At 46.7% G+C, this 25,087-nt stretch overlaps 1 protein-coding gene across 2 annotated transcripts in view; it reads right to left on the bottom strand.

The window, feature by feature from the left end:
* Positions 1-724: 724 nt before the first annotated feature.
* DYRK1A (dual-specificity tyrosine-(Y)-phosphorylation regulated kinase 1A) overlaps positions 725-25,087 on the bottom strand; it is a 73,350-nt gene continuing 48,987 nt past the window's right edge. The window contains exons 5-11 of one of the 2 annotated variants that reach the window (XM_004675367.2): positions 22,743-22,890; positions 19,936-20,222; positions 17,568-17,714; positions 15,784-15,924; positions 8,588-8,894; positions 8,000-8,124; positions 725-4,015 (exon numbers count right to left, since the gene is read on the bottom strand). In XM_004675367.2, the coding sequence (XP_004675424.1) occupies positions 3,398-4,015; positions 8,000-8,124; positions 8,588-8,894; positions 15,784-15,924; positions 17,568-17,714; positions 19,936-20,222; positions 22,743-22,890 (1,773 nt within the window). In that variant the 3' untranslated portion in view covers positions 725-3,397. The remainder of the gene's footprint in view (positions 4,016-7,999; positions 8,125-8,587; positions 8,895-15,783; positions 15,925-17,567; positions 17,715-19,935; positions 20,223-22,742; positions 22,891-25,087) is intronic. The other variant, XM_004675368.2, reaches the window with a different exon arrangement.

The raw sequence follows: 25,087 nt of genomic DNA, 5'->3' as shown, positions 1-25,087 counted from the left end.
CCCAGCCCCGTCCCTGGGACGCACGTCTGGCCTCTAGCACTGGTCACCGCGGCAAACACAGCGTGAAGGCGGCTGGGATGGGCCCTGAGGGCGGGGCAGCGGGCGGAGGGGGGGGGTGTTGCAGCCTCGCCAGGCTCTCCCCTCCGCCCTCCCAGCCGGCAGACGGAGGCTGGGCCTGGCTCTTCACACAGGATGCACAGTCGCCAAGAGCAAGCCCGGGGTAAGTAAAATTCTCACTCTAGGAAAAAACTAGAGTTTCCCCTTCTTGCATGTGGGAGATGCAACTCCAGGCGCCCCTGAGTTTTAGGCTCAGTTCTGAAGCATTCTGCCTTCCGACAGCCAGCGTCAGACACAGCTGTGCAGGTGTATTTATGAAGAAAGGTCACTGTCGTCGGGAATTCGTTCACTGTGGCAGGCTTTCTAGACTTTGGGGGCAGGGGGGCAGGAGGAAGAGCGATGCTGGGCTTGCTCCAGCCCACGGCCGCTCGGGGCCGGTCAGGCTACGAGCCACCTCCCGCGGCCGCTGCGAACACTGTGATGCCAGCGCCTTGGTTCAGGAGGATGTGCGACTCCAGGCCCCTGGGAGATGGAAATGACCTGATGCACCCCCGCGGTCGACTGCCTGAGACTCTGGGGCCTCCGCGGGCCTGATTACTGTCTTCTCACACACTTGACTGGACTCACACTCCGTGTACCTAGCAGACCATTACCTGGGTCAGGTTAATTGCATAGGAAGATTTTACTCTGTTTACATATTTCTTAAATTAATTTTAAAAAAGCATAGTAAAGAGTCTGAGGACAAATTATTCAACTGTTTATCATACATAAGACCGCATGACTATAATACAAAGGGGTTCTTTTTCATTTAACGTTACAATATACACAGCAAGTCCGGACCAGATCTTACATCTGCACACAGGTATTTCACCTTTTCCATGCTGCTTATGTTTACAATGCACAGAAGTCCTGTAACCAAACCGTGTAGTAAAGCACAAAACTGGACTGTAACATAACACAGTATGCAGCGCACTGGGCTTATGATTCCCTTTATGTGAGCAGCGGTTTAAAAACGGCTTTTTATTTTTTTTTGGTGCTTGCTAAGATGTGGCAACCAGCACAGAAAAAAATGACCTGACCCATAGACTCTCTTAACCTTAGATCCCGAGACAGCAGTAAGTAGTGGATCCCTCTCGATGTTGCTATTCTCCAGATGACATCCTTTTATTCACGGGAAACCTTCAGGAACTACCAAGTTTAAGTCATCCACAGGCTTGACATTTAATTACAAAATAAATATGGATTTCCTGATTAACAACAAAAAAAATGTGTGGTTTATAAAAACGAGTATTTCCAAGTTTCCATTCACATTCACAGAGGTTTAAGCCTTTCTTCTGTCACTGTTTACATATAAAAACCTGCTTTTGATCAGAAAAAAATGGCCTCGTCAGCCACATAGAATCGACCAATCTAGAGTACTGTGGTGTTCTGCTGAGTGTTCTGACAGGTTACGGCAGAGGTAGATTACTGCTTCTTTTCTAGGCTTCTTTTGATCCTGGACAGGTAAAAATCACTTCTCTTCATTCTCCCAATTCAACCACTCAAAAGTGTAACGCCCTCAAATTGGTCAGTTTAAATGGGAACACAAATTTAGCGACTGCCAGACTGTGTTACATTAAGGCAGCATCATCTCAAAACTAGGCACCTGTTTGTCAAACACCAGCCTTCACCTCAGGTCACGCGCGACCTGATGCTTCACTCCCGCTCGCCCTCCGGACCTGAGCGTGCGGCGAGGACCCGCCTGCGCGCTCGCGAGGAGGCTAGTCAGGAAAACAAGAGTCGGCTGCTGGGTCCGCAGCGCCTGCATCCAGTGTCCCTTTACCTCAGAAGCCTGAGCACACCGAGAATGGAGCAGATGTCGTGATCTCGAGTTAGGTGGCGCTCTACATGTTCAGTACACAGAGTGCTGTAAGTGGGTTGGCTATGGGTTCAACAGCAGTTCCAGTTTTGTTTAAGCAATAGTACAGCCATAATTCTCAACTGACATTTAAAATGGTCTAGTTACGCCTTGTGTCAAAGTGCAGAACTGCTACATTATTGGTTACAGACATCTATGTGCTATAAAAACAGCTTTGGTACAATAAATTATCAAAAAAGAAAATAAATTTTTGTAAAATTCACAGCATAATTGTGAGGCAAAAAAGCAGTCACATAAAATTCTGCATTTTTTAAAAATGTTCAGGATGAACAGAAGACATCTTTGTGCAGAAGAAATGGTGGAGATACCACGTGCTGAGAAAAAGCAAAAGAAAAAAGTAAAAAGCAGGAAGGGACACAGCTGTAGCTATTTCCATCAAAGCAAACCACTACTTCTGTGACCTTCAACCAATAAGGAAGTCAACTTTATGACACACGCAAAGTGACCTTGCAATACCTTACAATTAGTGGGTCACCGAAGTCTATTTAAAAGAAAGGCCTCTTGAATTACCCATTCTCTGTGTTTTCAGCATTAAGGACTGTCTGCGAAAGCATGTCCAAGAGTGATTGCATCTGAAATGGTAGGCTCTTCTCATGTCGAGTCCAATCCATAAGGCCAAAGGTCACCCCAAAGACCACCACTCAGGCCTCCCGGGACTGGCCGCGCCCGACCCGTGATTGCCTCTCAGTGCACCTCTGTCAGGAGGCCAGTCTCGCTCCACCGCTACTGCGCCGTGGCCTCGACCACAGGAAGCCGCCGGATCCCCGTGACTGCCGCTTGGCTCGCCGGTAGGCCCAGACAGGAGTCCTGACCCCGCCACTCAGCACGCTCCGGCGCCTCACGGGCCCACACGACCGACCCTTCCGTACAGCTGGAGGTGATGCTTGTGCAAGCTGGAGGTCCCTCTTCCTTACAGCACTGCATTTCCGTGCCCAAGTGTGTTTAGGACTTAAAAACCCAAATCTCCCACCCCCCCAAACAAAACGGAACCCCCCCCCCCCCCCCAAAAAAAAGAAAATAAGAAAGGAAAGCCCCTCCCGGGGCCCTTGATGCACACCGTGTGCAGCGCCTTTGGGAAACTAGTCGGCAGGTGACCAAGGCCAACATCTGAACAGTAACTTTTGTGGACTAGAAAGACCAAAAAAACCCCACTATGACTGGGCTGTGGCGAGTTGAAATGGGGAGGCAAAGAGAGGACCCTCCGAGCTATCCGTGAAGATGGGCTTGGACATGGCTCTTTTAAAAACTTCACTGTCCCTCTGCAATCTTTTCAAGTTAAAAAAAAGTCAGCTTTGCCCTCTTGTAGCGGTTCAGTGTGTTCATCTCCTTCTGATTCAAGCAGCTTTGCACTTTGTTTTTTTTTGGAAAAAAAACACCACTTCTATAAAAACACACAAGAAACAAACTCAAGTTTCAATTTAGTCACGAGCTAGCTACAGGACTCTGTTGCACACAAACTCCCGTCATGGGGGACTCCTCTCGATCCGCCCCTTGCCTCATTGTCAGATGTCCTTCAGTCATGTAATGTGCAGGACCTGTGTTAGCGGAAAATTGGTATGTTGGGTGTCCGGCTAGGCCAGTCTCTTGGCGGGGGTTGGAGTAGACGGTTAAATTAACGTCCATAGCTCCATTCTGTCCAAAGTCCAAGGTATTAGCAGCCACCGGGCGGTTCTGGTAGGCCTGATTGCCTTGATTACCAGTAGAGGAGGAAGATGTGGAGGAAGAAGTAGTTGAGGAAGACAGGGAAGTCATGGAGTGGTGACTATGGCCAACCTCCATAGAATCCTGGGTAGAGGAGCTATTCGTTGGAGAATTGTAGACCCTTGGCCTGGTCCGGTTACCCAAGGCTTGTCCATGGTGGTGGTGGTGGTGGTGGTGGTGGTGGTGGTGGTGGGAGCTGTTCCCATGGTGATGATGCAGTGCGTTCTGCTGAGGGGCTACATGGAAGGTCGTTTCTTGAACGGGATGGGTTTCAACAGTGACTTGAGTAGGAGCTTCAGTGCCTGACCAAGCGAGGGGGGCAGGGAATTGCTGACGCACCTGCGTGGACAGATTTTGAAAAGATTTACTCAAAGTACTGCTTGCAAGCTGTCCCCTTTCGTCAAAACCTGCAGCACCACTGTCTTCAGTAATTCCGAGAAGGCCCTGCAGTGACGTGTCGCAGTATTCTGCACTGCAGACTCCAACACAGGCCGTGTTTCGGGAGTTAAACACACTTCACTATACAAGTGACTATGCAATTTCTAGCAAGTTATACCGGTAAACAGGCTCAAATTTCCCTGGTCCCTCTCATTCCTGGGGGGCACCGTTTATGCAAAGGGTAGCAAGCTTTTGCTGTGCAGAGCCAGAGCTGAAGGAATTCTCTCGACCCCTGAAGGCCCTCCCCGCCTCAGTGGGCACGCCGGCCTCGGGTGGCTGTGCTGAACGCCAGCAAGTTCACCTCGGCAGAGGCCTCTCCGGCCTCTCCCCTCTGCTCTGCCACCAGTACCCCTGGACGCCGTCCTTTCCTGCCCACTGACATGGGGCCTCCTAAGTCAGCTCCTGGCTACGCTCCCATTCACTTTTGGCCTTCCTGAGGGCCATTTTCCAAAGAACAGCAAAAATAATTGCTTCAAGACACAAAACCAGTCACTTTCCTATTTTAAATTCTTTTAGTAACTTGTCAGCGCATTTAGGGAAACAAATTGACCCCAAGCCCGCACGGTGCCCGCTGCCTGGCAGAGCTCGGCGTCCCCTCGCTGCCTTCTCTCCTCACACCAGGGCTCCCACAGCCCTGTGCGAGGCCCCGCACCGGGCTCGCCGGTCCCCTGGAGCCTGGAGGCTCCAGCCCGGTCTCTTCCGCTGCAGCGGCTCCCGCTCGCTCTGGCCAAGGCTGCTCCAGAGCACAGCGCTGCTCGGCACTGCTCGGCACTTCCAGCTTCCCCCGAGCTCAGGTGTGTACACACAACCAAGCTGTCATCAGTGGAATGTGAACGAATGGCCACGACCACAAATAACCCCGAGGTCTTCCTGTGTGCTGCACGCGGCAGGCAGTCAGGCTCGCAGGCGGAGGGGTTGCCAGAGGACAGGCCACGGTGGACAGGAGCCGCGCCGCCGACCAAATGCCGCCGGAGTGTCACACTGTCACGCTCCTTAGGCCAGCCTGTCGGGGGCTTCCTGAAGCCACCTGGCCCGAGAAAATGGACAAACCCCATACAAGTCTCTGCCCATCGCCTTAACCTGCCTCACGCTCTAGCAAGCATGGCACCTGCGACCTCTACTCATCTAACTCCTGTCCGTGCCTACCAGCTCTGGGAAGACAAAGCATATCTCATTGCCGGTGGTGGCACAATCTTTAAGCATCCACTTGGCAAAGGTGGCCTGAGAACGAACATTCAAGAAATGCTCTTGGAAAAAATATAATGGAAAAAAAGGGCACAAATTCTGAGGAAATTCTAATGGGTCTTAGACTAGGAAGCTACTCAAATTCACACATAAGAAATAAGAAGAATAAGCCTCTACGGTTTTCCGCATTGGCCTGTGGTGGGGGACTCTCCAGACCCTCTAACTGGGCAGCTGAACTGGCAGCAGCTTTCCGACCACAGGTGTTCAGTGTCTCCACAGTTTCACACCCAGGAGCTCATGGCACAGGTGACTGCGCATGTGTGGGCTGAGCGTGTGAAACACTTGCTGGGCCACTTCACAGCACCATCTCCTGTGGCTACGCGGTGGGGTGAGAGGATGCCTGGCAGGGTCGCCGGGGACGCAATGGCCATCCCGGCCGAGAGACTCGAGCACCCACCTACCTGGGCATGACAGCCAGGTGAGGCATGTTTGTTCATGTAAGTTTACAATATGCATGAATCGCAAAGCCCAAGTAATGCCAATTTAGAAGTGGGAGGGGAGGGAAGGCTTTTCACTGAAAAGTCACTGACCTTTGTTTGCTTCTTTTGTTTTTAACATAAGAATATATCAACTATTCAAAATTTTTAGGATTTGAGACAAGCAAGGCAAAATGTTAAATGCAGGCAGGATGAACCCAAGTGTCTCATGCAGCAGTCCTAACCTATCTGGGAGGACGGGGGCAGGGCGGGAGGAAACGCTGCTCACACAATTAGGGATGGTTAGAGAGGAGTGACATCTCAGACTTGCTGCAGAAACAGTGGTCACCAAAGCCAAGAGGGAGGGAAGCCGTGTTCCAGGTTGAGCACAGCAGCCACAAGGAGCTTCGAGAAGCACACCAAACACACCCCGGGACCAGTGTGAGCGCCAAGAAGGCAAAGGGCCGGTGAGCAGTCAGATCGTGGGCGTCACCGAGAGCACCACAGAAGTCTCGATTTGTGTCAGTACAAGGAAACAAGAATTGAGCCAGACTAGACTGCACTCCTGAACACTCACTCAGCTGAAGAGGAAAGGCCTGGTAAAAGAACAAGACACTGGACAACCAGCTAGAATATTCTTCAGAACAGGCTAGAGATGGTTGCAGCAAGCATGGGAGATGGAGTAGAATACCAGAAGGTATTTAGGATTCTTGGAGGACACAATCTACTATCTGATTCCATGCGGGCTGAGGGCGAGGGGAGTCAGGACTCACTCCCTGGCCCCCATGCATGACTGGAGCGAGTGAGTGAACTTAGTCGTCTGTACAAAGGGTGGATAAAAGGCAGGTGATACGACGGGGGATGAAGTCAATGCATGTAATGCACCTGCACTATCATGCTGCTGAGAGCTCCGAAATGATGTTCATAGAGCACTGTGAGCCACAGAAGCCCTGGGCTTGCAGCTAAGTTGCTGTCAGAAATGCAGACTGAAGAGTGATTTAAGAAGCTGGCACCAACAGTCACCAGGGAGGCAGAGGAGAAGAGAAAGAACACAGGCACACCTGACCAATCAAGGTGGGAAGAAGAGAATCGAAAAAAGGAGAGAGTAAAGGAAAGGCCAGAGAAGTGGGGAAAGGAGGGAGTGGCTTGTCAGGAAGCAGAAGAGCGAGTTCAAGAGCAGGGGGTTCCACTGTCACATGGCACTGAGCAGTGGGGAGAAAGAAGCAATTCGAGCATCCGCTGGGGTGACTCCTGTAAGAACGCCTTCCAGGGAGAGGGCGGGCCTGGGCTGGAGCAGGCCAACGAGCCCTCCCAGAGGAAGAACAGTTTCCAGACGGCAGAAACCAAAGGTGTGAACGACTTGGCCAGGGAAAGGCTCTGCCTAAGACTGGGCAGGCTCGGGGACTCACAGGCCGACGGGAGGCACGAGTGGAAAGGCTTTAGTCGCCAGGCTGGTGGAAGGCGGCTGCAGCCCAGGGAAGCTGCCCCAGCAGAGGCTGGTGAATGCTATTAAGCAACAGCGGGAGCAACATGCAGGCAAGTGCGACCATCTCAGATGCATTCAGCAGCCCCGTGGCATGAAGGGGCCTGCGGTGATGCACTTCAGCGTTACTTCACTCGTCAAGCAGCACACGGCCTCCCATTACAAAACTCAGTACTCGGTATGGATTAACTTATTATTTTGCAAAGTTATTTAGTAAGTATTTTCAACCATCCGCCTCAGCCCAATTTTTAAAACACATCCAATTAGATTCTTTGCTTTAGAACTTTCAACGCAAAAACCAAAACAACATGGAGGCTGTGTTTGCTAAAATCAAACCACAAACTGATTTAGAAACTAGAACAGTCAGTGATAAAACATGGAAAGCGGCAAAGTAATTACGAAGGCAGAGGAGGAAAGTTACCCAATCCATGAAGTCTGTTTTCAAGTAAAATGAAAATCAAAACGGTGCGAAGCTCAAAATCCTGTTGCAGTAACAGGTGGAGAGGAGAGACCCTCGGGGTCAGAGGTGGGCACACACCCAGGAAGTACTAGTTGTTTCTATATGAAAAGGGCAAAAATGGCAAGTAGGTGCTTCTTTAATGATAAACAGGCGCTGTAATTACTTATAAATGAGGAAATAACAAAATCCTTGTGAAGACACTCAGCACTAGCCCCTCCAGCCGTCACACAGCAGGTGGCGGGGAGGATGGGGGGGAGGGGGGGCGCAGGCGGGGGGCTCACCTGGGGACTGTGGGTTTCACAGTCCATGGCCTGGACAGCAGCTGTGAAGTGCCCGCCGCTGTGCCGATGCTGGTGCGTTGGGTCCGACCTGGCTCTTCCACTGTTGCTCGTCCCTGACGATCCACCTGAAGTCACAACCCAATAAACCTGTGAGCTTCACACTCATTTTGCTCATGTTTATATTCCAAGTGTAACAGGAACACCGAAAGTAAATCACAGACACACCACTGACTGAAGTCCATCAGAAAGTCGCCTGATTCTCTTAAGTCTTTCACAAGACCCGTGAACCACACCACCATCAACTCCGTTATGTTAGGAAATTCAAGTACATGGACAAAGTAGCCCATTTAAAAAGCAGTTTAAGTTCTGGGTCATAAAGAGTTCTGTTTCCAACCCCACTCAGACCTCACTACATGCATAATGAGGCGTGGGGCTTTGGGGGAGGTGGATGAATTCTACTAACTACAAAGAATAGATTTAGGCAAAATAATTCTTCCCCACCCCATCACAGCAAGACTTAGGGAAGCTTTAAAACTGCCCCTTCTCCTGGGAAGAAGCCGCAGCGTGGCAGAGCCCGAGGGCGCAGACCTGAGCTGGACGAGGTGCTGGAGGTGGTGCCCGAGGACTGGGACTGCTCCATGGCGGGGCTCGTGGACACGCTGTTACTGGTGTTTGTGCCCTCGTCGGCTGTCTTCTTGAAGAAACTGTGCTGCAGGGCGTAGTAAGGTTGAATTCGAGTTTTGGGGTCATAATCAAGCATCCTTAAAATGAGGTCTTTGAACTTCAAGTAGTCAGCTACCGTGTGACCCGACTCCCCAGCACGACGCCCGCCAGGCCCTCCTGTTTCTACTCCAAGAATATTATGGAGTTTACGGGTTGCTGGTGGCTTATACTCCTAAAGGAAATAAAGAAAAAAGACCTTCTCTAAACTTGATGGAACACGTGAATGTTTATACAACTTCAAATATGCTTAAATGCATGAAAAGTCAAGGCCTTCTGGTCTCCCAGATGGTGCAGGGGTTACATCTCAGTGCTGTCGACCCCCGGCCAGGGAGAGACCCACAAAATGGCACAGCAGACCTCTGGTCTCCCCACTGCTCCTCTCAGCAGTGGGTTTTAGTAGATTCACCTGTTCTGCTCCGCACTTTGTCTCTGGTAAATCTTCTCATCCCCTGCATCCAAGTTCTATACAAAAAAATCTTTAAGAAGAAAAAAAGGCTAAGCCCTTCATGAAAGAGCATTTAATAGTCAGATCCTCTGTATCTTCACACATTACTGTTCTGAATGCACTGTAGCTACAGAAATTCAACACAACTTGGAAACCAAACGTTACAATAAAGATCACCAGGGTCAGAGAACAGGCCCGGGGCCTGCTAGAGATGGCTTCCGTACTTTTACAGGTCATAAAAACAGCAAAGAACATTCAACAGAAGTCCACCAAGCCTGAGCCATCACAACTGGTGTGCCCACCCTCTGCCAGCCCAGCCAGCCCCTGCCCGCCTGGCGCACCTAAGCTTGGGCCGGACACGTTTCCTCCAGGACGGGGCACTGGAGCGGGGGCCTCGCTCGGCGCACGCCAAGCGAAGAGCTGCCAGCCTACCCTGCCTGCTCCTACTGAGACTAAAGAATTAAAGGCAAGGTACTCATACATCCTTTAGAAAACATATTTAGCAACACCTTACCTTAACATGTGGAGATTTTCTAGAAACTCATTTTCAGCAGGTAAGAGTAGAGCACTTAAAATTCCTACAAACACTATGAATTTACTCAGAATAGCTCTGCTGGACTTTTGCTTCTAGGAATTTGAGACACCACTGCGCTCACTAAGACTAAGAAGGAGCCAGGAAAAGCCACAAAATTCATTGCTTTTTAAAAAGCCCATCAGAGAGCTGAAGACTCAAGGAAGTCTGAATCAATTAAACTCTAGAAAATGAAAAGTCTTCCGTAGGAGAGAAGGAAAGCGGGGTGGGAAAAGGAGCAAAAGTCACAGACCTGGGTGCAGGAGGTCCAGCCCGAAGCTGAGCCAACTGCTAACAGCTGTGTGAGGGCAGGCAGAAGGGTGGGGCCAGGCAGGTAAGCCCAGAGATTCCCAGGACACTGCCAGGCCAGGGGTGAAGCGACAGGATGGACAGCGGACCCTGGAGACACAAAATTAGGAGGACAGGGGCTGGCAGGGCAGTAATGTGTACAGAACTCGCCAGTCTCTACAACTGCCACCTACGAGGACAGGCTGCTCCCACCCTCGCATCCGGTGGAGACAGTGGAGAACAGAATCTAAGTCAAACAAGCAAATGAGACAAGCCTGGCTCAGCTACTCCAAAACAAGGCTGACTCAGCCCCAAGCTGGGGGCGAAGCGGGAAGCATGGCTCTTTCTGAGGGGGAGCACGATGTATACCCATCTCAAATGACCCAGATGTTGAAACTGGTAGCCTGGTCTTCTAAAGTGGCTGTAACAGATTAAAGGATTTAGTTCAAAAGGGAGACGTGTGTGAGTAGATGGGAAATTTTAGAAAAGCAACTTTTCTTAAATGGAAATGCTAGCACTAAATAATGCAAATCAGAAATGAAGAATCCACTGAAAACTCCCATGAAGAGGAAGAGCAGACTGGATTCAGCAACAGGAAACAAACGGGTGAGTTAGAAGACAAAGTCCAGAAATTATCCAAACAAAACAGAAAACAGAATAAATAAATCAGACTCCTAAAGTAACACATTCACTGAAACATTTATACGTGTGATAAATAGAAGTACTGGAGACCCAGAAGGAAAAGAAAGACTGAAGAAGAGCAAGTATTTGAAAAGACAGCGTCTGCAGCATTTCAAACACTGATGGAAAATCTCAGCACAAATTCAGCAAATGCCAAAGAAAATAAATACAATGAAACCTATATCTAGGGGCACAATTTTTCAAACTGTTGCAAAAGTTAACACAAACAGAAAAAAATTCAGCCAGGCTAAGAGAAACCTTCCGGGCGGTGGAATGACGGGCTCCCCCTTTAGGAAAAAGCCACCTGGAGGACAGTGTCGCTGCATCTCGTCTTAAACTGAAAGAAAAAAGAATCAATCTAAAATTCTATATCCTTGGAAAACGCTAGCTTCACAGAAAACATCTTCTAAAACTGAAGGTGAAAATAAAGAGATTTCCAGCCAAGTAGATGACTGCTAAGGGGATTCATCAGCAGATAAGTCACTATAAAACAGAAAACTGTAGGGCGTCCTGCAACCTGAGGACACAGCGCCAGGAGGAAGCCAGGAAAATGCAGATAGGCATGAAGAACAGGAAGGGCAAACAGAGCAAACAGGAAAGAGTTAGTCTAAAAAGTTTAGACTAAAATCTATATACTAACAAAGAAACAAAAATTCCTTTTCCTAGACTAGCAAGTTCCTATCAAATTGAATCCAGTAATATATGAATACAGAAGACGAAGTGTGGCTTATCATAGGTTAAGATTTAACATTCTGAAAATGAATGACTGTGTTAACAGGAGAAACGCCACATGGTCACCTTTATAGCTACAGGAAAACCTGTGGCAACAACCAAAGCCCGTTCGTGATTTCAAACAAGACACCTGTACAACACAACATCAAGAACTGCCCCTCAACCTGACAGCAGGCTGTAACAACTCTGCGGGCAGGCTGCGGCGTGGGGAAGACAGCTCCTCTCAGCGCTGCCGCTCAACACACGGGGGCTCCTCGACAGCGTAATACAAGAAGAAAAAGAAACAAAGGCTGAAAGACTAAAACTCTTCATTCCCAGAGGACAAACTGTTTTTAAACAGAAAACCTTACCAAAAAAGAAAAAAAAAAGCCCTTGAAAAAAACAGGCGAATTTATTAGCAAGGTCTGATACTATAAAGACAATACACAAAATCATTTTATTTGTACACACTAGCAATAATTAGAAAATATTTGGAAATTAATGACAAAGAGCATCAAAAAATCCTTTAAAAAGATAAAACACATAAAATATGTGCAACTTCTGCACTAAAACACATAAAATATCGCCAAGGGAAATTACGACCTAGATAGACACAGGTGAGTCTTGGATATATGGACTGAAACACAAAGTCCTGTCACCAGCCGTTGTTCGAAACAGCACCTCAATGCAATCGTACTCAAAATCCCAGTGGGTTATCCTGATACAAACTTGTAAGCTGATTCTCAAGTTGATGTGTAATTTTAAAAGGACATAAAGAATAGGAAAAAGAAAACGTGAAACATAAAGCAAACTTATACTACTTAAATGTGAGACTGTTCAGAGAGTTACAGTGCTCAACACCATAGGCTGATTTCAGGACAAACAGACCAGGAGAACAGAACAAAGTCACATACAGCCCTGCACAGAGAAGAAATTCCCTTTGGACGAAAGCAACAAGTCAAATCCAGAGAGAAAGGCAATTCTTCAAACACTGGTGCTGCAAGTGCTGTTAAACATGGAGGGCCTCCCTGGGGACGCAGCGCTTTGGGGTGCTGCACTGTGAAGCCAGGAAGTCAAACTGCCTCAGCATGAGTTCCACCCCAGCCCCGGAGCTGACGCACAGGGCGCAGCAGACCTCTCCTGTCTCCCCGTTGCTCCCCTCAGCAGTGTGCTTCATCTATCGGCCTGTCCTGCTCCCCACTGTCTCTGGTGAATCCTCTCACCCCACCCTTCTGGCCTGTACCCCAGTTCTGTATGCATAAATATGTCTTTAAAAAAAGTACATGGGAATTGAACTTCAACCCCTACACCTCATTCAAATCATACTCAAAATGAATTTCAGGAGTATAATGGACCAGGCGAGAAAATAACAAGAATAATGAACAACCATATACCAGAGACATTTTGTGGGGAATGGGATCAAAAACGGGGGTGGGGGGGTGAGGGAAGTGCACGGGATAATGATGGCACACGGGTGACTTGGTGATGGGAAACCTGCAGGGTTTACAATTGAGATGGGGAAAAAAATGTACAAAATGGTGTAAAAATAAACTGTTATAAAATTAAAGAAATAAATAAACCAGTAAAAAAAAAAAAAAAAAACGAATTCAAGGAGGACCACAGAACTCTCACTGAAAAAAAGGAGAATCAAAACACAGAAGAATATTTTCATAAACTTGTGCAAAGCAAAGACTCCTTATGCCACAAAAAACACTCCTAAGAAGTTGGAAATTTAATCAGAAAATGTTCTGGTGAGAAAAAAAAGAAAGGTCCTCAGAGTAGGCATGCCCGTCCGAGGACAACACTAACATGTGAGTCAAAGTCCTAGACAGCCGTTCTGGGACATGATAACTAAACCACCAGGTGGTTTAGCTGGAAAGGCTGGAAAGCTGGCTAAGCACAGAGAGGGTGGTCAGAGCCACCATCCCCTAGGAGGGCACATCTGAATGCAGCCCTGTCGCACGCGAGGATGTGACGCTACTGGCACCTCCTGTGCTGTGAAGATGGGACTTTGGAGACGCATCTGTACGCCCCTGTGAAGGCGAGATATGAGTAGACCAGGTGACCTGCCAAGTCTCCCACAGTGACCCCAGAGAAATGAAAATGTGTACAAAATATTCCCAGTTATCTCAGTTATAATCATCCCCAAATGAAGAGAATCCAAACATTCAAACAGGTAGGAGAGAGAAAGTACCACATTCCAGTCAACAGAAGCCTATGACACAGTCAGCCAGCAAAGTCCAGACACTCGCAACAATGTGGATCCATTTCCAAGAACAACTTTCTTGTTGTCCGAAATAAAACAAGGTTATTTTTCAGTTACTGTCAGTTATTTGCAGGATTCCGTTTATATGAATTTTGCCTGTGAGGTGACGAAACTAACCCTATGATGACAAAAGTCAGAAGATGGATGGGATGACAGGAAAGGCCCACATGAACGCCCTTCGATGCCCAAACAGCTTGTGGCTACACTGTAGTGTGAAAAGGTTAAAACTCAATCAAGTAAACATTTAAAACGGGTCCATTTTACTGAATATTAATTGCACTTCACCAAAACAACCTTGCTTATACAGTCTTGGTTCTTTATCCCCTTTAATCAGCAAAAGAAAAAAAAAAAATACTGTTGGTGCGTGTTTCACTATTAGGAAGCTAAAATGGGTTCCTGAACATTTTAGAGGAGAAATGAAAATAACTAAGAAACTAAAACGCCAAGGACCTAACGCCGGCTCACCCCCGTCAGTACCTCTGGCTAAAAGCCCTGGAACACCCTTCCTAGTGCGATCACTTAGCCAGGTGTTTGATTCTTACTCCTGGCCCTTTACTTCTGCTTAAACATAAGTGTTGTTTTATACTTGGAAATGTAAGTTGCTAGACTAAGATAAGTTCCATAAAATCTAGTTAGTTAATATGTATTAAACGTAGGTTAAGATGTTCACTTTTGATTTTAAGATGGGAAAATAATCTTCTTTTCTGCAGTGACCCCAACATAAATAATCTAAAATAACAATAATTATAGCGCCACTTGGGAGAAATGATGCCGCTCGCAGTGGCGAAACTGTGGAATAATACAGCAGGGCCTTGAAACATAGAGTGGGATGAACCTTTTATTTAGAAGGGGGGAAGAATTTAACAGGGAAAGTAGCAGGACGCTGTGCCGCAGCGAGGGGCAAGGAAGGGTGCGGCGGCTCCGGAGCCCCCGGCCAGCTCAAGTCAGCCGGCAGAGTGGTGCAGAGCGGTGCGAATGCTCGTGCGGCCGCAAGGGACGGGGCGGCCTGACAGGACCGTGGGACAGGGGCCGTGACTGTGAAGCTACGCAGACACAGGCTACAGGACTCGGGATCGGCTCTGTATTTCCGCCTCGTCGAGGTGGCGAGCAGGCGCCACTCAGCTGCAGGGTACTGCAGTGCCAGGACTCCCCAGAACACGCAAAATGCAGGGAGGTGCTGATCAGCTGGGAGAGACACTGCCGAAGCCTTGAGATTAAAGATGCTGTGCGGAAAAGCACTGAGGGAAGCCACAGCCACCTTCGGTTCCCTGGAAATGACAGCTGGCAGTAGTGTCACTAAGATGCAAGGGCAAAATGAAAACCGGAGCCCCCCAAAAAGCATTTAAAAAGAAAAAGCCACAATCACGAGGAGTCACACAGACCAGACACATCAAACTTTCTATATACACTCATTTTATACTAGAAGCTCAAACCAGAGCACAAGGTTTTCAGATATGTAAAACAACTGCCATCACGTACTCTTACGGAAGTGACCTCACGGAGTATCTCAAAGATGTTCTTAGGAAAAAATGACTAAAACCTAAAGTGAAAACAAAACCCCTTCCGTTCACGGGCTGTTCTACGTCACTGAAGAACTAGGAATCTGAAATCTACCCAAGGACCATTCAGACAGTTCAAATGTTTGTCAAAACTGCTTAAGTCAAAAATTCTTTTCTCCCATCAAAACGATGGGAACTTCAACAACAAAGAGCCACTTACTGCAACTAGGACTTCTACCCTTCACGGCTGTGGCACTCGGATCTGCGACTGCCCTACCAACCTAAGTGCCAACAAACAGAGGTCAAAGCTCATGGAGCCCGCCGCGGAGACAAGGCATAGGCATGGTGGGTTGATCAGCCGTCTCAAGGCAAACACAGAGTTTTCAAAATGCAGCCGTAAAGAGAACCTTTAAATGAACACTGCTTCGAAAGATAATTCAGGTCAAACAATATCCAGCTTGTGAAGAGAATACATACCCAAGTCAGGAACTGTGAGGTGATACACTGAATTAAAGGAAAGGCAAAATGAGCTGTAAAGAGACAGTTCCAGTAAAAGAAACCACAAAGGCTCAAAAAAAATGGTTGTTTTCCTTATTTTACCCGTTTTCCATCTTTGGTCTTCTTTAAGTTCCAAGTGCCATCTGGCAACTTCTCAAAGAACTTTCTTGCTTTTGGTGCTTGGTCAAGAATATGAGCAGGTGGAATACCCAGGACTTCCACTATTTTATTCATCTGATCTACCTGTGTTAAAAGCAAAAATAAAAACCCTGTCATTTCTACCGTAGCACACCTACTGCGGCTCATAATGCTTTCACCCATCAACAAGCAAGATGCGCAGCTCCTGTGTGTCAGGCCCCGAGCAGACAATGACGACGAGAGAGAGAGAGAGAGAGAGCTCCTGCTCTCCTGCTGGGAGCCCAGGGCTGCAGAGGGGCAGGAAGCTAAGCAAATACACGTCTAGGGTATGTCGTTAGGAGGAGGAGGTTTAAATGTTAAGTTTGGGGGCTGCTGTGGTTAAGTAGTAGTCACCAATAAAACCCCAGAAGCTTAATAAAGGGTGGACCTAATAGGTTTGTAAGTACCAGCTCCTCTACTCACTTACCGAACAGTAAAATATGACATATATAAAACAGACCAAAATCGCTGTCAGAAAAAAAGTGCTTTAGCAGTGGGAAAGGATCATCAATAAACAAATGCAGAGCTCAATGTATGTCAGATGACAACTAAGAACTCAAGAGCAAAGTCCAAAGTGGGCTAAGGAGGGGTACCATGACACCAATCAGGTGTCTGGAGAGATCTCATGAGCAGAGCTGAGGCTGTGAGGGAAGGAGACCGGTGTCATCTGAAGACAGAGCACTAAGGAACAGGAAGGACCAAACGCAAGGGTTTGGCGTGGGCCCGCAGCTTCCGCCACCCCAGGGAGGGATGTGCCACGGCCGGGGTGAGAGCGGAAGCAATGGGAGGCGGAGGGACCAAGGGGCCGCCACGCTCGGTGCAGGGCTCTGGCTGTCACGGTGAGTGATTTGGACCCAGTGGCAGTTCAGCTGGCCTAATATTATTCAAGTCCAGGGAAAAGATACTAATCTACAAGGCAACATTATTTATACAGTGGTGACTGCCAAGGAGTGGTTCACTAGTTACAGTGAATCCCAAAGAATGAAGAGACAAGTTTCTGACATTACCCATAACCCAGTACAGTGCATTACATTCCTCTGGTCTTTCTTTCCCCATTTATAAAAGAATGGACTGGTCAAGCCACACAATGAACTTTTCTTTAAAAAGCCACAGAACCCCACAAGTGACCAGTTTTTGAACAAACGGAAGCCCAATTCCCAACTGTAAGGAATCGGGACCTTTTCCTTGCTGCCTGAGGTACGACCTCTGACCGTCAAAAAGACGTCTAAACCACAGAATGAAAATCCAGGAGCGAGGCAGCCAGAGAGCTGACTCTGTGACCCAACTTAACCCAAATCATTCACTCTGATATCTACAAGCCCAACTGTCACTGCTTCCTTATTCCAAATCATACTTTTAGCATGTACTGCAATGTTCACACTAGTTCCAGGGTGGTCCCCACTTGCATTAGTTATCTTTTCTTGTTGTTGTACTTGAAGTCTATTAAAATCTACCCAAAAACTTAGTATTGTTTGTTTTTTGTTCTTCTCTGTCAGATTTTAAAGATCTCACTTCCTATCTTGATTCTAAATTCACTTACGTATCATTCTGAGAATGGATGTCAGTTAAAAAACGACAACATTTGCAAGATAAAATGACTGGGTTGGTGAACGGGCAGCTTTTCCTAAGAACAGCTTCCAGGACGCAATGCCCTGGACGGGAAAAGACACGAACCACAAGGAGAACGACTCCAGCGACCTACCACATACCTCATTGGCGCCGCTGAACAGAGGCTCCCCAGTGTGCATCTCAACCAGAATACAGCCCAGGGACCACATGTCGATAGCAAGGTCATAAGGCATGCCCAGTAGCACCTCTGGGGACCGATAAAAGCGACTCTGAATATACTGGTATATCTGGAAGAGATTTCCAAGTAGTATTAGTTGCAAATTCTGGTCAACACTGGATTATGAACACTGATCTATTAACAGGGGAAAAGGCTAACTCCTAAATTCGGGTTTCATTTATTAATTCTAAAGTAAACTATAAATATTGTTTAAACATTTCAATCAAGTGCTCAATCTGGTTGTGAAATGCAAAATATGCACAAGTCAACCCCTTTGATTTAGTCCAACTCTAACTGGCAACTGAGATACATCTTAACACAAACAACTATGTACAACTAGAAAAAATTATTAATGAGAATAATTACCCTCTCTATTAATCATTTTTTCCTGTGGTGGATGGCACCTGGTTTACCATTAATTTAACTGTTAAGCTGCATTTAAATTAGCCTAACAAAATGTATTTTCAAACTGAAGGGTCAAATAACCTTAATAATTGAAATAACCAACTAATTGAAAATGAACACATCTGTACTATACTGGTCATTATATTTCCAAATGTCATTTTAATTTGAAATATTGTTAAAGCAAAGAAAGTTTTATTTAAAAAGAGAAAGAAACCAGCTCATCTAAACTAAGCTTCTTAACTTAGCCCTCACACCAGGCAGCCAGTCGTGCGTCACTGCCTTCTCACAGAAAATGCCCGTGGCTCCCACCTAGAAGTCCAGCCACGTCTTCAGCAGTAACCTCAAGTGTCCGGTCCCTCCAACATAAGGTCTAAATCAACGGCACCAGGGAAAAGCGCCACGCTTCCAAGATGTAATAAGCCAACAGCATCAACAAGACCCTTCAGACCAAAAGTTTCCCAGCCACTGAGACTGCCTTCTTCCCCCACAGCTGAGGAAGTGCGCCTTCCGCCCTGCCTGGAGGGTCAAGTGCTGGTCCGGTGACCGAGGCTGCTCTCCAGAACAAACAGAGCTGTTCCTCTCCTGACAGCGGCTGGGGCTAAGGCACTACTTAATGTGCTGTGGCCACGACTCCGTGCAGCTCTCTGCGGCAGCCAGTCACAGCTCGCTGCGCGGCAGGCAGGTCTCTGTCTGCAGCAGAGAAAGAGCAGCGGTACTGTCGGGGCAGAACACACGCTTGGTTTGAACAGGGCAAAGTTTCTCCAAGTCGGAAATAAACCTCTCTCAAGGGGGCATGCATTTTCCACTGTCCATACTTTATCACACCTTAAAAATGGTGACCGTGCCTTGATTTCCAGAGGCATCTGAAACTGCAAGTTTTGCTTCCTATTTCTTTTGATTTTTAAAAAATTCCGTCATCTACAACATTGTAAAATTCCATAATCTACAACATATGATAATTTGCAGAAAGTAGCAAAACACAGATAACCCTGTTACTTAGCTCTAAAGCTTCATGATCAGGGGCAGAACAGGAAATCTCACTAATTTAGAACAAGAAGAAAATGAAAGAGAACGATCTGAATGTCAGTAGTGCTTCTGTCCTTTATAAATGAAGTTTTAATACTGCCCAGTAAATAGTCACAGCACTTCAATGAGTGAAATGCAATCAAATGGCAACCTTAGTTCCTTTCAAGAAGGGAACAACCTGTAACTCCTGATTTACATGCTTAAACATGCTGCTAGAGTAGTTTTCAAAATGCCAAAGCAAGAAAAATTTGCTTTTCCGAATTAGAGTTAAACGTGCCAGTTGCTATGGTCACACTGCTTTCAGAAAGCCAGCTTGGACATGTGCCAGGCTTTATACATTAAAGAAAAAAATTTTTTTACTTATTTATTAAAACAGGATGTCTAGCACTATGTAATTTCTTTACAATTACCATATGTAATGCAAAATTATCTGCATTTTTTAACCCAGCAATCACTTTTTGAGGAAGAATACCTCACCCGATCAACCGCAGAGAAATACTGGGCAGCACGGGTTAAATGTTTCAGCACTCCAATTTCCCCAAATTTACACTACACCCTCAACTGGGAAATCCTCCAATATTTATCCATTTCCTTTTCGTTAAAATCCACTTTGAAAAACCAGTATCTTCTAATATCAAGCCTTACCTCTATTTGCATTTTAAAAGGTACTTTCCCCAATTTATCAATACAAGGTGACTCACGCGCTGCATTCTAAAGGTGACCACTGAGGCTTCCTCCGAAATGCACAGTACAGCAAGATGGTCGCTGACGCACAGGAGAAGCAGCTGGAGCAGCTCAAGTGCCCGCCCCGGCTGTCCCGCCCACCTGACTTTGATTCCCATGCCCAGAAACATACTCACCCTCTGCCCCAGTTGACAAGAACTGCCAAAATCAACAATCTTGATTGCACTGCGTTTGGGGTTGCAAAGAAGGATATTCTCAGGTTTTAGGTCACAGTGAATGATACTAAGCTCTGGAGTCGCGAGGAAAAGCAGGGCAGTGCACATCTGCTGTGCAAATTTCCGTGTGAGGTTCAAAGAGACACCTCGGAAATTGGTGTTCCTCAACAAATCATAGAGGTTGTAGGACAGCATTTCAAAAACTAAACAGAGATGGTTTCGAAACATAAAGTGGCGTTTCAAATGCACTGAAAGAAAAAAAAGTTTCATTTTAAATTACATAACCAATAAAAATGCATGTACCCTCAAACATTCAAATGTTCAATCAGACAATCACCCTGGTGTCTGTACAGTGGAAAGCAAGTTAAGAGTAGGAATCAGCATTCTGCAGTAGCAGCATATTCTGTAATCATGTAAGAATATCTGAACTGCCTGTCTGAGAAAGGAAACCAGCGTAGTATCTGCAATAAGCAGTATTAACACACAAGCCATGCCTCCAAAATCTCTCTTAGGAAAAAATTAAGCCAGGTCTGAAGGCACAAGCAGCAGAGTAAGACACGATACTGAGGATGTGTGGGTGATCCCCTCCCGGGCTGTGACAGGCAAGCGCCTGGCTTACCGAAGCCCACTCGCCATGAGGCTGGTGGGGCCCGGTCTGCGGCCACGGCGCGGGGCAGCCGTCGGGGGGCCGAGACACGCTGTCTCCTGTGCGGGGCCTTGGGTGGCAGCGCGAGCAGCCGTTTGTGCTCATTACCACGGAAGCCCTAGGCTGACTGTCTCTCGGGCAAAGCAGGTGTCCAGAAACCACGCTTTGTGAGGTGCTAGCAGTTCATAACCTAGGCACCTACTGAGACATCTCACCAAGAATGGAGATTTGTGAAAACTTTAAAGAAAGTTGACCACAAGAAGAAACTGTGTGGGGAGACAGTCACTGTGGACCTCCTAACAAAGCTTAGTACTTGCTGAGCTGCTGTAAGATTGAACCCCAAGTACCAACAGGGACCTCGCATCAGATGAGCACTCAATAAACCAAACGAGGCCCCCCCACGGGCGTCCTCCCTGGGGACAAGTCTCACGTTCACTAAACTTGATAGCACCTGGAACTCACCGGGATGGCAAAACCACCATGTCTCAAAGTCAGTATCATAAAAGGTTTCTCTGCAGACTATCTGGAGAGCTGCTCACTGCCTCTGTTGGGCCCAAGAATGAGGGAAATGAATAGTATAAGCTCCATTTTTTGCTAACGATGGAAGAGAGAGATGTCTCATAATGAAATCTGAGTACCTAAATCTTACACCTCAAAATCTCCAACTTTTGCTTGTGTCACAGGGATGGGCTGGAGGAGACTGAAGGACCTAAACATCCACCTGGTTTCTGAAACAGGGAAGTCTCACTTTCCATTGTCAGAGACAGCTGGCACCCCTGAGGGCGCATTTCTGGGTGGTGCCCATGCCTCCGGGAGCTTCTGTAGTGAACTAGCCACAAGCTCTCTACCTCAACTGATGACATCTGACATTCAGACTCAGCAACAATTTGGTTCCTGGTGATATACAGAATAATGGAGTCTTACCATCACCGAAGTCTTGGATTTCATTAAAAATAATACTAAAATAGGATTGAAGGGAATATAATTAGAAGATGTTTAGGTCAATTGACCTTCGAGTCACCGTTTTCACAGTTCTCTCTCCACTTCGTTTTCAGAAAGACCCAGATGACAAGGAAACACACAGTCAGGCAGAGAGGTTCAGCGCTGCACTCCAGAGTCCTGGCACCGGGCGCGTGGCTCCTTCAGGACGGTTATGCTTATTACAGGTGGTGGCAGAAGTGCACAGGAATGTGGCAGAGTCCAACAGGTGCTGGCTGTGCCCACCTTTCCAATGTAGTGTACTTGCCAATTTCTAATGCTGTCCTACTCACAAACCGCCTGAGAGGAAGCTCGGACACTCCAAACATGGCTCTCCAGCCACTAACAACATGCTAGCTTACTCTGACTCCTCAGCTGTCTTAGAAAGGCTTAATGCCGCCTTAAAGGAGACTTTCTAAACAAAATGCATCATTTTAAGCAAGCAAATGGTGCTTACAAGTTGGGGGTGCAAACATGCTCTTCTTCATTTGTTTCTAAACTGTGCATCATGCAGGATGCACGTTCCCCAAGATTGTGAGTACAAGTGCCAGGCCCAATGTGACCTGGGGTGCCTGTCTGTGGGTCCTCACCCACGTGCTTATGATCCAACTCTACTGCAGACATACACAAAAAGCTAAGTAATGGGCTCATTTACAAGGGGAAAGGAAAAGGAACAACCCAGGGAAAGAAAGAGAGAGAGACACAAGTTAACTAGGGCATCCTACCAGTTCCGCTGACTTGGAACCCCAATAGCACATTGAAAGCTGACCAAGAGCCAAGCGACCAGCCGCCTGCCATGAGGCCAAGGGGGAGAGAGACTCAGCTCAACAGGTCTCCTTTGTTTATATCCCCAAAGTCTCAAAATGGCTGCTTAGCTCAGCCCTTGGGTCCTTGCACACAGTCCTCCCTTTGGTGATGATGGGAGTTGGTTTCAGTGACTGGAGTAGGGAGTGGAGTCCACAAAACCTGTATCTGTAGAGGTCCTTCGGGACATCCTTCCCCCCTAACACTTCCACGCCCAGTAGAACTAAACAGCTGAATTTTTAAAGAGTGTCTTTAAGATAAAATCAACATATTTTCATTTAGAAAAAACAAACACCACTTGCTCAATCTGAGCTCAGGGCAGGGCATGAGCTCTGCTTACCTATGTAGTATTTCATTTCAGTATCGTGTTTGTTCATGAGCTCAAGAAGTCGAACTTCTATCTGGGCCTGATTCAGGAAAGCTTTCTTGTTCTTTATTATTTTAATGGCAACCCATTCTTGCTCCACACGATCATATGCCTTCACAACCTGAGGGAGAAAAGAGGAGTAATTCTCTGTTTCATGGTAACCATTTCACAATAGTTTACAATTCCCCTTAATGGCACATTGACCTCATTCTCGCTTTAAATTCAGAGTCCCTATCCATTCCCATTCAACAACCTTTTACTAGTCATCACTTTAAGTCAATCTTTTCAAATTGAGTTACTTTTGCATACTTAATTCCACAAAACAGTTAGCTAATTTGATTAACTATTTTCTTCTTGCTGAAATAAATTGTGAATTTTAACAAGTGTCTTGATTTTCCAGCTTTCTTACTAAGACTGTGAAACATTTAAAAAGTTCTAAGTGATCTGAAAGAATGTGTTAGCTTCCTAACTAGATTTTTCATCAACAGAAATATATATATGTAACAGACGAATTAGTCTAAACTAAAATTAAAAAAAAAATCAAGTACAAATAAAGTTCCATAGCATAAACAAAATGCTGGAAGTGGAGGGTCTGGTAGCCTTTAAATTAGAGCGAATGCTAAGCAGAGTGCTCACAAGCAATATCAGCACGCATCTCTTTATTTTAAATTTTATTCATTTAAAATGATTTCCATGCCACCATTAACAAAAACATTTCCATAAAAGTTGGAGAATCAGTACACAGATTTAGAAACAAACAAACACCCTTTTATCTCTAACAGCCAGAAACAACCACCCGGTGAGGTGTGAGGCACGTGTATAATGCTGCACAGTCTGAATGAAGCGTGAGCGTGTAGGCTGAGAAGCGCTGAGGGAGAGGAAGAGGAAGAGAATGGAGTCGGAGCCCAAGATCCTCACCAGCCAAGGAGAAATCCACTGTCAAAGACAAACAGTACGACTGAAAGAAAACTTCTAAAGTAAAGTGTGGTGTTTTCTGGTTTCTGCTCAGTTCTAAAGCTATTATAACCCATCGTCCTTCAAATCTGAAGCTGCCCATATATATACAGCCACCAAGTGGTTTTAATATTCTTTGACTTCACTGGCTCTCCCGATGGCCTGAAAGTCACAGCTCAGTGCCCAGATCCACTGGACAAAGGACACACGTGGGGACCTGACTATTTACAGGCTTAGCAAATAGTTAACTGGCAGAATGTTGACGCAGCAGTTTTCACCTCTACTGACAAGTTCGAGGGGGGGCCCTAGCACACCACAGTGCCCAGGCTCCAGTCACAGTCTGCCTTCACTGGTTTGGAGTCTAAGCAATAATCCTTTCTTATTTCTCAAAGCTCCCTAGGAAGTATCAAAAGTGCCATCAGGACAGACAACCACTGCCAGGCAGGATCTGGCACACAGCACAGAGAGAACACGACCGTGTCGACATGGACAGTGCTGACCTGGACACACCAGGCAGAGGCATCACTGACGGAGTGAGGTGGCGTGTGATGTGCCTGAAGAGGTTAAGTATGCTCAGTTGCTCTTAGGAAGTCGAGTACAAGAAAGTTAAGGCAAAGGGCAGGATAACAAATCCCTTTGAGCCTAAGACCGAGTATTTCAAAAAAGGAAGCTTAGAGAACATGCTGCATGGCCAGTGTTCACGGTGGGTATTGCAGAAGTGAGAAACATGGTCTGGCTGAGATAAAGGCCTAGAAGTCAGAGAGTTTCCAGAGGCAGACAGCAGTCCCTATATCAAGGGCGACCACAGGCTTATTTAGAGCTGGGCCTCAGAACTATCCTTAAGAGGCTTTGATAGAGAAGCAGAAGCTGCTTCTAACAAAAGACTTCCATGGAGCGACTCCCAAACTCTGAAAATCCCCGAACTTAGACGAAAAGGGGGTGAAAAAAATGAAGACAGCCATATGTAAAAGCCACGCTGGCATTATGGGGCTCTTCCCACACCCCTGTTCACATTTCTATGCATGTCATAGCTTTGATTCCTCTGCCTGTGGCTGCTATTGGCTCGCAATACACTTTCTGCCCAAAGCATAATTAGACTGACACACGATGAGCTCCTCCTCCAGGTCGAAAAGAGGCGTATTTTGCTTTCTCTCAACACAAAGAGCGTACAGGTCCCACAATTTTTTAAAAAGGGAGAAAAATGGGAAAAGGCACTTTGAGAAAATTCATTTTTGAACCTCACTCTATCCTCATCCCTGAAAAGTAACAAGAAATATTTAGATCACCGGTTAATAACCCTCTCACTGAACAAAGGTTAAAAGGCAAAGGAAACTGGGATTAATAGTAAATCAGGGCCCTCCCTG

Source organism: Condylura cristata, unplaced genomic scaffold, assembly GCF_000260355.1.
Source record: "Condylura cristata isolate star-nosed mole 26May11 unplaced genomic scaffold, ConCri1.0 scaffold00003, whole genome shotgun sequence".
NCBI classification, from domain to species: domain Eukaryota; kingdom Metazoa; phylum Chordata; class Mammalia; order Eulipotyphla; family Talpidae; genus Condylura; species Condylura cristata.
The sequence above is the reverse complement of the archived record's forward strand: the minus strand, read 5'-3'. Positions and strand labels throughout refer to the sequence as shown.